Source organism: Amaranthus tricolor, chromosome 3, assembly GCF_026212465.1.
Source record: "Amaranthus tricolor cultivar Red isolate AtriRed21 chromosome 3, ASM2621246v1, whole genome shotgun sequence".
In the NCBI taxonomy this organism is placed as follows: Eukaryota; Viridiplantae; Streptophyta; class Magnoliopsida; order Caryophyllales; family Amaranthaceae; genus Amaranthus; species Amaranthus tricolor.
This window is the reverse complement of record NC_080049.1, coordinates 4,848,544-4,865,333: the sequence shown is the minus strand read 5'-3', so window position 1 is coordinate 4,865,333 and position 16,790 is coordinate 4,848,544. Positions and strand designations below refer to the sequence as shown.

General features: G+C 29.0%; 2 protein-coding genes across 2 annotated transcripts; both read left to right on the top strand.

Annotated features, from left to right (window-relative positions):
- The first annotated feature begins 6,515 nt into the window (after positions 1-6,515).
- Positions 6,516-6,995, top strand: LOC130808826 (stigma-specific STIG1-like protein 3). Its single transcript, XM_057674339.1, has one exon. It carries the CDS (start codon positions 6,516-6,518, stop codon positions 6,990-6,992), a length of 477 nt encoding a protein of 158 aa, XP_057530322.1. The 3' UTR covers positions 6,993-6,995.
- An 8,167-nt stretch (positions 6,996-15,162) lies between these two features.
- LOC130808763 (stigma-specific STIG1-like protein 3) lies at positions 15,163-15,784 on the top strand. Its single transcript, XM_057674250.1, has one exon. The coding sequence runs from the start codon at positions 15,243-15,245 to the stop codon at positions 15,723-15,725; it is 483 nt and encodes a 160-aa protein (XP_057530233.1). The 5' UTR covers positions 15,163-15,242; the 3' UTR covers positions 15,726-15,784.
- Positions 15,785-16,790: the final 1,006 nt, after the last annotated feature.

Sequence of the window (16,790 nt, the reverse complement as noted above, 5' to 3'; positions counted from 1 at the left end):
GAGTTCAAAGAACTCTCAAATATGGAGAATTACAATAGAGAAGAGATATAGGCTAGTGTTTGACTTAGGGTGTATTTTGTGGATGTTTTCACCACTTACAAAGTGAATGAGAGCTCTTTATTTATAGGAGAGATCATACTAAGTAACATTAAGTACATTAAAGCTATGATTAAATGATAATGAAACATCCCTAAGTATATGAAGAGTCAAAAACAGCATCCTAAGAGCCCTTTGCACTTCTCCATTAAATCCCATAACTCTTCACACTTCATTACCTTATTAATCCATACTTAATCACCATCATAAACCACAATAATCAACTTAATATACCAACTTAACACATTCATGGGATTCCATCCCAAAGGTCACACATGAATGCACTTCATCAAATGTGCACTCAAGTCACACCAATCACAACAGTTTCAACTTTATTTTACATAATAATACAAAGGAAATTATCAACGGTATCCAGGTATTTTTGCACATTATCAATGATATTTATCTGTTTTTTCGATTATCAATATATTAATTACAACCGTGATATTAATGATAATTTTGCCGTTATATATATGTTTTTTCGTTTATCCTTGTTAGGTCCTCAAATAGGTGGAACTCCCGCAAGTCGATAATAAATGATAAATAACTAAGGTGTATTTATTGTATTTTCTTTTTTTTGGAAATTTTATGTAGTAATTCTGAATTTTCGACTTTTTCATGTGGTAAACAAACCTTTTAATACACGTAGTGACCTTCACCTTCCAAATTTTCCACGTGGTAGACAAAAGAAAAGCTTTTTTGCTAACTTTGTTACCCAACGAAATGACACTTTTTCAAAACAGCAAACGTCGTGATCACCCCACTTGATCACATATATCAAATTTGGTTTAAATAAATACTTAATCTAACCAAAAACTTAACATTATGTCTACTACTTGGAAAAGTTGGAGGCTCAAGCTCAACACGTGGATTCCAAAAAAATCTTTGAAAAAGCCAAAAACTCATAATCACCACGTGTAATTTTTTTATTAAACCATTACACACAAAAGAAAAAAAAAAACAAGTTTAACTGTGATTTATTTTATTTTTTTATTATTATAGCAAACGCATTTAAATAAAAAATCTATAAAAAATCCAAAAACTTAAAATCACTATGTGCAATTTCGTTTTTTATTAAACCATTACGCACAAAAGAAAAAAGACTGTTTAACTACAATTTACACTAATAAAAGGTTGTCTAAACCTACACTTTATTTGCCTTACTTAATTAAGTGTGACACGCTTATAAGCGTGAATAAAGAACAAGTAATTTTAGGCACGCTTAGTGTAAGCATGACTAATACTGTCAAATTAAAAAAGAAAAATTAATTCGAAATTAAAACCAAGGAAAAATGCGCTATACAGCACTCGGCGGAATTCCGAATGGATAGATTTATTTTGTACCCAAATTTCTTCGACTTCTATACACACAAACAACCCTAACCTCTGCAAACCCTAAAATTTCGGCACATTCAACCTAACAACTACATCGTGCTCGTCATCTGTGACTCCAGGATTGTAATTTTGGCTTTCATCTCTTTCAACTAAGTTTTTCATATGGTCTTCTATTGTTATTTTGTCTTAATTTCAAAATCTGGTACTATAATTCCGAATGGATAGATTTATTTTGTTTTTTTACTTGTTTTTGCATAATCTTATGTTTGTATTATTCAATTTTGAATTATAGTAGTGTTTTCATAATCTTTGTTTTGATGCTATTACATCATTCTCTGTTCCGATGCTATTACTGTAAAGAACTAAAAATTTTTCTCTTAATTAAGCTTAGCTAAATACATCAACCTCAAATTTAAGCACGCCTAAATGCATTTATTTTACTCCCTCCGAACCAATTTAGATGTCCCATTTGTTTGAGCACGGTTATTAAGGATGGTGTGAGGTCCATTAAAAAGGGTAAGTAGTAAAGGGTAAATAGTGAAGGGTAGTTGGGTAAGTAAGGTATATGAAGTTATATTCGTAATTATTTGTGTGAACTAAGTATATTTGGGTAAAAAAAGATTGATAAAAATAGAAATGGGACAACTAAAAAGACTTTGCCAATGGGACAACTAAATTGGTTCGGAGGGAGTATTTTTTATTATTATAGTATACTCTTAAACATGTTATGTAAGTTAATTAATGATAAAAGTAATTCTTCTTCGTAAACTTTGCTTCACATGATGGATAATTGTCATTGACTTTTTTAGTTCTTCCTAATTCTTTATTCTTTTTGACAATTATAACAGCAACCTCGCAAGTCAATATATAGATTTCAGGAACATCAGTTTAGTATTTATTAATTTCTTATGAGTCTCACGCAAACATATTAAAATTTATTCCTTTCTAAAAGCTTTATTTTTCTTTAAAAAGTTCCAATAAGAACGATAATATAAGTGTATTTATTATATGACTATATATGAACATGCAATTGCAAAACATAATAGATATACAAATTTGCTTTAAAGTTTCAATAAAGTTTAAAGAATACGTTTACGACATTGTTTATGTCCAATGTAATAAAGTTTTAATTAATAAAGTTTTAATAGGTAAGTAATTTAAAAATATAAGTCTATAACATTGTTTATGTCCAAAACGTAACATATATAAAATATACTATGTTAGGATAATAATTTTGAAGAAAAAACAAAGGTAGGGAAAAGTGACGTATCTAGATTTTCCGACATATTATGGGCCCTATGCAAACTAAAAGAATTTGGCCCTCTCTATGGAGGGTCGATTCTGAACTTTAGCGAGTGTTGGAAAATAATAGAGATGGACCCTATATGTTATATAATTATCATCTTAAATGTAGACGTTCTATACTTCTTAATTGATCAAAGAACTAATCATAGCAAATTTTTAAATGTCTACTTCATTAGCCCATATTTTAAGATATTAGGGCATTTTCTAATTGTGGACCTTAGGCAAATACCTGCCTAGTCATTGGTTAGGAACGACCTTGGTAGGGAAGAGTAGGGGAGGGGGAAAGGAAACAAAATGGAAGAAAAATAACTTTTTATTGTTTAGGGGGGAGAGGAGGGAAGGAAAGGAAGGAATATGAGAGTTTTTCCTCTAAATATTTCGAACATTAGAGAGATTCATCAAATCTCTTACCTCTAAATCCCTCTCCTCCTATTTTATTATCCAAATAAGGAATCCTGCATTCTTCCGAATTTCCCCCTTCATTCCCTATATTCCTTTCCATCCAAACACATCTTAACTCGTATATACAATACTATAGTACTAAAAAGTAATATTTCAAATGAGGAAGACAACTCTCTTAAAAAAGATAAAAATGAGTCAAGTCAGGTAAAATAAGTTGTGAACCCAATTTACCCTATTTAAAACTTTTGACCAATTATTTGACTAATAAGAAACCATCCTTTCCCTCTAGCTATTTTGACTCAATGTTATGATTTGAACATTTTTTAAAAATAAGGAAACATATTATAAAAGCTTAAAACAGTTAAGGTACATCGTAAGAGAAGGACTAGACTCTTGCTCCGCAAGCGGCATTGACAGTTATCTTCATTCTCAAATCAGCTTTTCTGATGGTATGTCTCTAGGAATCTCTGGTAGGGGGAGAAGGGGAGACAACATTAGAAAATAAAGGGGAGACAAAAAAAACAGTCACTAAGACAGTGAACAACAATTTCCACAAGAGAGGGGAAAAAAGACAGTTGGATAGTAGGAGAATGGATCGGTGATAAAGAGTACATCTTTTAGAGAGAGCATTCCATACTAACTTCCATAGGAAGAAAAATCTAAGGGAGCCAATTTGAGATCAATTATAAAATTAGCCAAGAGGTATGTAAGAGAAAGGGAGCAGTCTTGGATACACAAAGGACCAACAAGAATGGATCCAAAGGAGCCAATCTGAGATCAATTATCAAATCAAAGGGAGAGGTTAAAAGATAAGCTCATGTTCTAGGTAGCAGAATGTTCGAAGAGGCCCAAACTTTCCTCATATTTTCCAGATATGGGACCCTCGATTGAAGGGGTGAATGGAAGATTATTAGTTAGACAATTTGATTGGCCAAGTCATTTTGTCCGATACCCAAGCCCTCAAGGTTTTTAGTGGCAGAGATGTATTTCCAGGCAACCAAGTGAAGTTTTCTGAGGGAAAAGATAAAGGAACCCCATAAGAAATTTCTAATGATTTGGTCAATTTTTAAGCTTAAGGCTTTGGGGCACCTAATGCAAGAAGATGTGTAAGAAGGGATGTTGCTGAGGACAAAGTTAATGTTCACAAGGCAACCCGCTTTGGAGAGAAGTTTTGATTTCTAGTATGCTAGTCTCTGAGAGATTTGTGGGTGATTTCATAGAGAGTAGAGAGAGAAGGACGCTTGTCTAGGAGAGGAAATTGTAGGTAAGACTAAGAGCCAAGGAAATTAGAATTTGGGATGGAGATGAGGACAAAGATAGCATTCTTGGTTAAACTAGGGGAATTTCTTGAGAGGAAGAGGGTACATTTTTAGTAGACAGTCTAGATTCAAACTAAATTCAAGAAGAACATCTTTAAAATATAAGATAGTTTCGATGTCAGCTTCACCAAAGAGGAGGAGGTCATCAACAAACATAAGGTGGGAAATAGAGGCTATATTACCTTTTAAGGAGAAAATTATCTAGAGACTTCGGTTTATCGTGAGCTTTATTTTCTAGACAAGGTTTCCATGTAGAGAATAAACTGATAGGGGAAGATGGGGTCTTCTTGGCGAATCCCTTTAAAGGGTGTGAAAAGGGCGAATGGAAAGCCATTACTCAAAATAGAAATATTGGAGGAGGAAATACAACACATAAATATAGTTTATAGAAGACTCATCAAATCTATGATGGAGAATTTATTGTCTGAAAAAACTGCAATCGTCACTGTCATAGGCTTCTTTGAGATCAATCTTAAGAGAAAAGAAGCCTTTTCCACCTTTTTTGACATGCATGAATGGAGCACTTCAAAAGCAGTTAAATAATTAACCTTTGTCCGCCTTCCTGGCAGGAAGCTATTTTGATTAGGATATATGAGAGAGTTGAGAGAAGGACGAATTCTAGATACCAAAAATCTTAGTTATAATCTAGTACAAAACATTAGAGACTAATCGGAAAAAATTGGCTGGGATTAGATAGAAGATCACTTTTTGAGATAAGACTTAAGAATGTATAGTTGATTTTAAGGTTACTCTAAAACCCCTGAGTTTTGGAGAAGTTACTTTGAAAACCCCAAAGCTACTCAAGATGAAGAACTTGAGCGGTATATGCATGAATTTTAGATGTTCATACAAGCTCAACTCGACAAGAACAACTCTACTTGAGAATCTATACAGGAAATGCGAAGGCACTTACAAGCTCTTAAAGAGACATGCCAACAATTACGAAATGCATCACAAAGAGAAAACAGTAATGCAGGTCGTGGATCAGGAGTAGGTGGTCGTCAAAGTTGGGATGGTGATATGGGAGGTAGCCCTGGTGGATCTAGTGGTTCTCGGGAGCGCATAATAGCTGCAGCGGTGGTAGTCTTTCTAGTCGTGGAGGTTATTTTTATGTTTTGTATTTTTATGTTTATTATTGTGTGTGTGTGTGTCTATATATATATATATATATATATATAATATTTAATTTTTTTTAAGATTAGTGTATTTATTAAATTTTATTTTAATTACTTTTGTTGTTTATATATAGTTTTTGAGTATTATTTATAAAAAAAATTGAATATTTGTTATTATTGTTAAATAATAAGAGTAAAAATTACTATTATTATTTTATAATAATGAAAAATAGTTAAATTTTTCTTATAACCTGGAAATCATTTTAGCGACAATGTATGCGACAAATTTATTGCTTTTGTCGCCAAGATAACGTCAAATTTTTTTAGCGACTATAGGTTTTGTTGCCTTTTTTTGTTGTTAAACCCGTTTTGTGACAATATAAGCAACAAAAAACCCTTTGTCGCTAAACACTTTCCTAATTGTAGTAACAAGTTTATTTTAGGTTTAAAATTTTCATCTTAACTTAACCTAGTTAATGAAATAATTAGACTGGGTCGATCCATTTAATTAATTGGGCCAAAAATATCAATCTAAGCCCGCTTATTTCGAATTAGGTTTAAATCGAATTAGTTTTTGACATGTCTAAATAAGACTAAATGACAACGAGTATTTAGTTAAAGCAACAATATTAATTCAATTGTCACACACCCTTTTTCCTTACTTCCCCACAATGCAAGAAACACACAAACTTCGAATTTTAGTCATTTCTCACCATGTTAATTGAAAAACACTCCATACATCACCACCCACAAAATGTACCCTTCTCACCATCCTTTCCCTTTTTAAACAGTCAACTCCTTCCCATTATAAATACCATCAATACCTCCTCCAACACCCTCCAAACCCAACTCAACACAACTCATTAATCTAACTATATATAACTTGTGTATACATATTCAAAGCTTCACAACCTCATATAATACAAAAAAAAAAAAAAAAAAAATGGGGCCCACAATGGTCATCAAGGTTTTTGCCTTGATCGCAATCACCATAGCAATATCCATTATTGCATTAAGCTCCATTAACATAACCCACCAAAACCATCACGAAACCCTACACCAGCCCACCAGCCCGGTGGTAGTTCCCTCGAAGAGGCCCGTAAGTCGGTTTCTAGCTGAACACAATAAAGATTATCTACACCATGGAAGAAGCTTAAAGCCGGCTGATCATTGTCACAAGGATTATGAAGTTTGTGACATTATGTATGGAAAAAACTACACATGTTGTGGGAATAAATGCTTTGATCTCAACATTGATAAGAATAATTGTGGAGCTTGCCATAAAAAGTGTAAGTTTACGTATGATTGTTGCAATGGAAAGTGCGTTGACAAAGCGTATGATAAGAGGCATTGCGGGAGATGCAACAATAAGTGCTTAATTGGACAATATTGTGTTTATGGGATGTGTGATTATGCTTAATAATTTTTCGTTGAGATTTCTACGTTACGTTACGTATATTGATGTGAGAGTCTTTGAGGTTAAATATAACAAAGTGGGATAAAGAGTACTCTATTATTTATTACCTCTGTTCTGAAATACTTATAACTGATTATGATATATTATGTGAGAAAATATCACCATCAGTTGGAAGTATATAATAGAACGGAGAAAATACTAAAAAATATTCTTTTTTGTAAGTTTGTCAAATTGACATCCAACTTTATTTATTTTTAAAACAATGTTTTTTATATATATATATTTATATTATTTTAAGTTTGACTTTTTTACAAAAATTTATTAGTTACTTTGAATGATATGATTTATTTTATAGGAGTAATTTTTATTGCTTTTTTTTTAATTGAAATAATTGAAGTATAAGATCCAAACAACTTCATCTTACAACAGTGACAATAATATTATATTAACCTAATACGATAAAATGTCTCCCACATAAGTTAGCACGGGTAGATAGACATGGGGGCATGTGTAGGAAGGTGCCCATAGGTAAAAAAAATTGTGATTCCTAGTTCCTAGTTTCCCTAACCCCTTCCCCTTTCCTAGCTTTTCTCATTTGGCGATAGCGAACCATAATCACCGGGGAAAATCCCAAATCCCAAATCCCAAAAATTGATATCAAAAAAATATAACATTTTGTATTATATATTTTTTTTGAAATTTATTGAATTAAGAAAATAATTTTTTTTAACACGCGAAAAACTTTTACTTTAGTTACTTCCCCTTCTATAATTTTTTTAAAAAAATATTAGCAATGTACTGTTTGCAACACTACCCCTCCTATAATTTTTTTAAAAAAATATTAGCAATGTACCGTTTGCAACACTAGGTCATTTGATAACCGCGTGGGACAATTTTTTGGAAGGTCGATCAGCTTTAGGTCATTGTTAAAAAGACAAAGTTCCAGTTTGTACTGATGAACTTTAAGTCTTTAACAAAGATCATTATTTTCATTTCAAAAAAAAAACACAAAGATCATTGTTAACAATGCTTTAATACTCACAATGTTCTAACTTTAATGTTTTTCTCATTTAATATATTCCACTTTAATATCTTAAATGAGAAAATTTTGTTCCGGATCGACATGTAATAGACTAAATATATTTACATAAGGTCTTGTTAGATTCGTTTTGATGTATAATTTTTTATTATATATTCATTATAGGAAAAATTACCTAGAACAATCCAATATTTTCATGATTTTCCTACAACAATCCCAACTATTGAACCATGAATGATCCTAACTTTAGAGGGTATTTATCTAAAGTAAACTTGGATATCCCAATGACCTACTATAATAGGTAATTCAAAAAAAAAAACTAAAATGAAAATTAATGTCAAATTAGAGGAAAAAATTTTGAAAATTTATATAAAAAATTCTTAATGATATAAAAGTTAAAAATCTTTTTAACAATTTTTTAACGTTTTTTTTAATATTTTATTTTGATTTATCTATCTTTTTCTAAAACAATAAAACTTGTTGTAGCAAGTTATCTGGTTACCGGGTTTACTCTGGGAAAACCCAAAAAGTTGGGATTATTCATGGTTAATCAATATGTGGGATTATTGTAGGAAAATCATGAAAACTTTGGATTATTTAAGGTAATTTTTCCTTTATTATATAGTTTTTATGATACATGTTTAGAGATATTGAGACTAAAAAATTACTCTAAAAATTATGCAAAATAGTAAATGAAAAGAACAAAAGACAACATAGGAGTATTTAATATAAATTATTACTTAGTATATTAATACTTATTTTCATGTTTCAACAATGGTAATGCTATAGTCAACCATTTAGCTTTATTTCTTATATATGTTCATTACAATTCAAGATACACACAAACTTCCAACTTTGGTCATTTACCCATCATTAAAAAAGATTTTAAAAACACTTTTCGACTAAAATCCACCGACTAATTTTAAACAGTTGAAAATTATCGATTGATTTTTCGATTGACAGGCGTTAGTCGGAATTTCCTACGAAATTGCTACTGAATTAATTTTTGGTTGGAATTTTAAATTGGAAAAAAGGAAATTTATATCTTATTTTCTTCCGACTAAATTTTAGTCGGAAATTTTCCTACCAAAATTCGGTCGGAATTTAGTCGGTAATAAAGACATGATATTTCGGAGTGGGTCTCTCCCTTCCATGCAAATGTAACGCAGCTTTATTTAACTATAATATTGGTAATAAAGACATGATATTTCCAATTGAATATTGGAATTTAGTAGATAATATTGTTATTTAAGGATTTTTGAGGTTGATAAATGATAATAAGTTTGATTAAGAATTTGTGAGGTTATTTAAATTTAATTTATTATCACCCGTAATTTAAAAATTTTCATTCGAAGGTAAGAACTTAGAGGAAAAGTTAAATGTGAGATTTTTAAAAATTGTTAAAGATAAAATATAATTTTAATATGACTGTGATGAATTTCGAATTTATAATATTTTATAATATACTAACATTGCACCAATACGATACGAATAATAATATACTAACACGATTAATTAATAATATATACTAAACATCACCGACTAACTTTTTAGAAATTTTGTTCAACTAATAATATATTAATTATATTACACTAATACGACTAATATGAGTAACAATATACTAATACAACTAATACGAGTGATAATATACGAAGAATGCACTGATATGAGTAATAATATACTAATCAACTAATAATATAATAATAATAATACACTAATACAACTAATAATAAACTAATACGATTAAGTATATACTATATAACTAATAATAAACTAATACGAGTCATAATATACTTATACAACTATACTTCTTCCGTTCCACTATACTTGGTAAGTATATTTGATACAATAAAACAACTAATAATAATGATAATAATAATACGACTAATATGACTAATAACATACTAATACTACTAATAATTTAATACACTTATACTACTAATAATGCACTAATACGAGTTGTAATATACTTATACAACTAAAAATAATATAATAATACCCAAATGCAACTAATACAAGTAATAATATTTTATACCAACTAATAATATACTAATACAACTAATAATACTACTAAATACTACACTAACATGACTAATTAAGTACTAATACTACTAATAATACACTAATACGACTAATACAATCTTTTTTTTGAGTAAACACTGATACGACTAATAATGCGCTAAAACAACTAATACGACTAAATAACTAATAAAGTACTAATTATTGCACTTATACGACTAATAATAACTAATACAACTAATACGGCTAAATAACTAACAAAGTACTAATAATCCATTAATACGCGTAGTAATATACTTATACAACTAATAACATAATAATAATACACTAATACAACTAATACGAGTAATAATATATTAATACAACTAATAATAGAATAATACAACTAATAATAGTACTAATACTACACTAATACGACTAATATTATCCTAATACAACTATTACTAAACTAATAAGAGCAATAATACACTGATACGACTAATAATACAATGATAAAACTAATATTATACTAATGATACACTAATACGACTAATAATGCACTAATACAACTAATAATAATAATAATAATAATAATAATAATAATAATAATAATAATAATAATAATAATAATAATAATAATAATAATAATAATAATAATAATAAATTAGACGACTAATACGAGTAATAATATACTATAAAACTAATATTATACTAATGATACACTAAAACGACTAATAATAATAATAGTAATATTAATAATAATATTAATACTACTACTACTACTACTACTACTACTACTACTACTAATAATAATAATAATAATAATAATAATAATAATAATAATAATAATAATAAATACGCTAATTAAACTAATAATAAACTAACACGAGTAATAATACACTAATACGACTAATAATGCACTAATACGATTAATAATAACAAATTAAACGACTAATACGAGTAATAATATACTAATTATATACTAATACAACTAATATTATACTAATGATACACTAAAGCTATTAATAATAACAAATAATAATAATAATAATAGCGATGATGATAATAATAATAATAATATTAATAATAATAATAATAATAATAATAATAATAATAATAATAATAATAATAATAATAATAATAATAATAATAATAATAATAATTATTATTATTATTATTATTATTATTATTATTATTATTATTATTATTATTATTATTATTATTATTATTATTACTACTACTACGACTAATTACACTAAACAACTACTATAACTAATTACATACTAATAATATATTAGTACTACACTAATACAATTTTTTTTAGTAAACACTAATACCACTAATAATGCACTAATACGATTAATACGACTAAATAACTAATAAAGTAATAATAATGCAATGATACGAGTAGTAATATACTTATACAACTAATAATAATAATAATAATAATAATAATAATAATAATAATAATAATAATATTAATAATAATACAACTAATACGAGTAATAATATATTAATACAAGTAATAATATACTAATTCAACTAATAAAAATACTAATATTACACTAATATTACACTAAGTGGTAGGAGTGTTATTATGTTATAAGTTCAATAACATAGCTTAGAGTATCACTAATCAACACTTGGGCTATTGGTTGGAGTATGGATGTAATATTCATGAAGTCTAAAGCAGATGGTGGTTGCCACGTGGGTATGACGTGGCATATCCATTTCATCAAAAATTTTTTTCCGACCAATCAGGTGGTCGGAAAACTGGTCAGAAATTTTTTTAAATTTTTTTTTCTTGTAATTTGGGATAAATTCTGAAATAGTGTTTTCCGACTATTTAATAGTAGGAAATTTCCTACTATTTTCTGACTAACTTAATAGTCGGAATTTTCGACTAATTTTCCAACTAACTGTGGTTAGTTGGAAATTCTGACTGTTTTCCTATTAAAATGAATTTCCGACCATTCTGAACTGATTACCACAAAATAGTTGGAACTCACTCAACATAGCTTTATACCGACTGATTTCCGACTATTTTGAATGGTTAAAAAGTTGCTTTTTTAGTGACATTCAAACACACTCCATGCACTATTTACTTCTAATAATGGTTACCCTCCACCGTCCACGTCCATTTTTCTACTACTTTAACCTGATTCATATATTTATTTATAATTTAAGTCAACAATTTTTCACCTTGATCGTCAAATAACTAAACTGAATTCTTCTAAAAACCTGTCATAAGTAAATTAACACAGCGCATATTACTCAATAATTATAGTAAATACCATAAAAGAAATTAGACGAATTGTTGACATTATAGTACATATTGATGATTGATGATTATTGGTACCTATGAAAAGAGGGAGGAAAGTTGACTCGAAGGGAATGAGTGAAAAACTGAATATCAAATATATAGGTTAATTGTGATGGTAGAAAGATATTAATTCAAGACATAAGAGTTATTTAGATGATGAATATATAATTTTATTAAACAATAAATTTGATGGAGAAAAAGTAGAATCATGAACATTAAAAACTATTAAAATAAAGTCGAAAAAATATAGGGACCACAACTATTAAAAAAATATTTCAATAACAAAGTTAGTGAGAAACATGTGGAGACTAGGGGTGTTCAATAGGTCGTATAAGGGTTGGGCTTAAGTAAATATGGTTGGGCCGGATTAGGGCCCTTTAAAATTAATATGGGCTTTAAATGGGTCGGGATTTGAAAGCCCGGCCCAACCTATTTTTACCACTATATATAATTTTAGTCTCCATTTATCAATTTATAACATTTAAATTGAAAAAATATTAATAATTTTATTGACATTGTCATTTATAATAATTAAATTATGCTATTTACAAAGGCTTGTTTTTGGCCCTTATTGAGCCCTTTTATAATCCACATCATTTTGATTATAGTATAGCCTGTTTTTGGCCCGACCCATTTTTGGACTTGACCCTTACAAAGCCCTTCTAAAAATGGGCCGAATAAGGGCTCAAATGGGGTTCCGGCCCATTGAACACCCCTAGTGGAGACCATAAGCAACATAAGAATGTGAAAATGATTTTAGTAGAAAATATGTGAGAACCATAAGAATTATTAAAATATTAAAATGTAGATAAAAAGGGTTATTTTTAAAAATTGTGATATAAATTGAGAGATTTTTATGGGAATAGCTAATAGAACTCAATGGCAAATGGGAACAACGTTAAGAAACAAAGGGAGTAATATATATGGAGAAAGAAGATTCACGTGGACAACTACTAGAACTAAACTATTGGTAGTTTTCACATTATTGTTGTTGTCAGAGTCAACATGATAAAATAATACAAGTTCGAATCTCATTTACCCATCATTTCAAGTTAAATATTTATTGCCAAGTATGAAAGGGTATGTCTTACATTCATACTTCGCTTTTAGCTTAAAGACATCTGGTGTGAGAGGGTGTGATAAAGTATAGAACATACCCTGGTATAACTCTCATTTACCAATGGTGCCAAATTCTATATGACAAAAGGTTTTGAGTTTGAATCTCATTTGACACATCATTTCAAGATGAATATTTATTGCTAGATATGATAAGATATGTATTGTATCCATATTTTTAGCCCAAAAAAAAAGCTATATAATAGGATGTGATAGAGTATACAACTTCTCATGATACATCAACCATATCTACTTAAGTGCCTTTGGTTTGAGTTGGTCCCTTAATGCTAATAATATGCATGATATTAGGCCCTTTCATATATGATAAATCTTTGGACTAGAAATATAAATGCATCACATTTTCTTATATTTTTCGGTAAGCATTCTACTAAAAAAGAGGACGTGAAAAGATCTTCAGGCCTCAGTTTTGTTTCCTTCAAGGTTCCAACATCATCCTAATACCTCGATTCCTTTACACTTTCATCATGTCTCTCAATGAGGCAAGCTATTGAATGAACTATTAGGTAATCAAAATTACCTTCCTAACAAGTGAAATTAATATAAGGTGTACTTCATGTGATAGTTCAAGTAATTGAATTAAATTAAGTAAAAGAAGTATTTAAGTGACGTTGTAGTTAATATAAGGTGCTTCTCATGTGTAGTCCCAAAAATCAATGTTATGTTTAATACTTTTAGTAAAGTTTGAAAGATTTTGACAGTAAAACATTGAGAAATAAAACAATAGGATTTTACTATTATATCAAAACACCAACTAAACACAAATAAATATTAAATCAAGAATCAGAACTCGACATTACGTTGTATGCTCTATCACACCTCATCATACAAGAGTCTATTTGGATAAAAATGCAAATACAACATAGATCTTCGTCATACCTTTTGCTATCCTTTGTGAAAAGAGGAGTGAACTACAGATAAAAGTGGCAACTAGTCGCTTAACTCTTGACTGATAAATTTTAAATGATCATTATTTCTTGCTTAGGTGTTGAAATTGATCATATAATATATTGTTGAAAAGCATTTGAAGTCTAATTTCCAAAGCCACTAGTTTTTCATGTAATAAAATCCTCTTTAAAAGTTCTTCAATAAAGACAAAATTACTCTACTAAACTCTATAGTCATCAATCATATTAATTATGCTAAAAACGATTAAAACCTCTCAAATCAGCATAAATAACCAAAATGACTAAAGTTACATTTATAAAATCTTCCTAAATAAGCATAAAACAACTAACAACGACCATTATAAAAGAGTATATATCAAGAGAGAAACGGTAAATTTATATTTACACTTATCATAAGTTTACTACTTAGCCCCCATTTAATTAATATACTAATCATAATGAATATAACGAGTAAAGGTGAAGCACATGAGGTACTAATAATTAATAACCTTTGACCCAATCAATATTCTTACTTTAAGCAATTAATTTAAAGCCCTTGGTCAATCCTATTTTCCCATCCCATGAAGATACACATATATCTTTGAATAGTAGTAACTTCCTAGCTAGTTAAAACAACATAGGATTAAACTACACTCCATGCATTTTCCCTCCTAAAATCTTCCCTACAACCCTTTTTAACCACATTCCTCGCGTCAACTCCTTACTTTATTCCCTCTTATAAACCCTTCCTCTCCTCAAATTCTCATTCCCACTTTCCCCTCTAACCCTAAAACATCTTAACCAAAACCCAAAAAAATACACATAAAACTAAGCACATTTTCATCCTTTCTATTGACATTTTCCCAATAATAATGTCAATAATAGTCCAAAAAACAATCAAGGTATTCGCCTTGATCGCAATCACCATAGCAATATCCATTATTGCATTAAGCTCCATTAACATAACCCACCAAAACCATCACGAAACCCTACACCAGCCCACTAGCCCAGTGGTAGTTCCCTCGAAGAGGCCCGTAAGTCGGTTTCTAGCTCAACACAATAAGGATTATCTACACCATGGAAGAAGCTTAAAGCCAGCTGATCATTGTCACAAGGATTATGAAGTTTGTGACATTATGTATGGAAAGAATTACACATGTTGTGGGAATAAATGCTTTGATCTCAACATTGATAAGAATAATTGTGGAGCTTGCCATAAAAAGTGTAAGTTTACGTATGATTGTTGTAATGGAAAGTGCGTAGACAAAGCTTATGATAAGAGGCATTGTGGGAGATGCAACAATAAGTGCTTAATTGGACAATATTGTGTTTATGGGATGTGTGATTATGCTTAATTAATTAATTAATTAATTAATTAATGGTTTATTCATCCCATTTTCATCCATTATTATTTATGAGGTTTGTGATTTATATAAATATATATATATTTATCAAGCAATAAATTAATTACCACTTAATTTGTTAGTGGTGAATCATTTTCTTTTTAGTTTTGAGACAAAGGTATAATTTAATTATAATTACATTATAATTATAATTATACACTCTCCCTTATTTGATTATTATTGTTATTCAAAACGAATAATATTGTTGTATTAATGTTTTGAGTTATAAAAACTAATTGTATTGTGTTGTGTTATAACTAGGGTTTAATTCCCTAGATTCTTGAGGGATTGTATCAAGGTATTTGAGGCTGTTGTTTTTTAAAACTTGCGTAATTGAATTGAACGTTCTTTTATTAGGGTTTTCAGTATTATGTGAGATACTGTGTTGATTACTATAACAATGACTTATAATTATAATGAGACTCGCATCACAAAATTATTCTTGAGCGAATTATTATTTAAAAACTTGAAAAAGTATTATTTAAATTAATTAATCTCAGTTCCTCATTGTTCAATATTTCATCTTACATATCTAATATACTTTGAGTAATTAATAGTGTTTGACAATGAAAATTAATAGCTATAATAGTTTATTTGCCTCATAATGAATTTCGGATAGTAAATAAAACTAAAAATACAACTCACATTTCATAATTCAATAATCAATTAACGCACACACCAACAACATCTGACATGATATTATTTAATTATTTTTATAAACCGCTATAAAATTATCCATCATAGTGATCGTTCATTGACATTTTTTGATATTTAGCAGTACATTGTTTCTAGTTTAATAACGTACAAGTAGATGATCTTGTGGCCTTGTGTGTTGAAGCAAAGGGCAAAATAATCTTTAGTTATGCAAGAAAAGGCTTCTAAATTAGTGTAAGTCAAGTTATGAATCTTCCCCAAAAAATAAGGATATTCCACATTATGATTGCTTATTAAATATGCATATATTCATGCAAAATTATAAAATATTGATAGTCAATGACGTGATACCCAAGTTTCTTG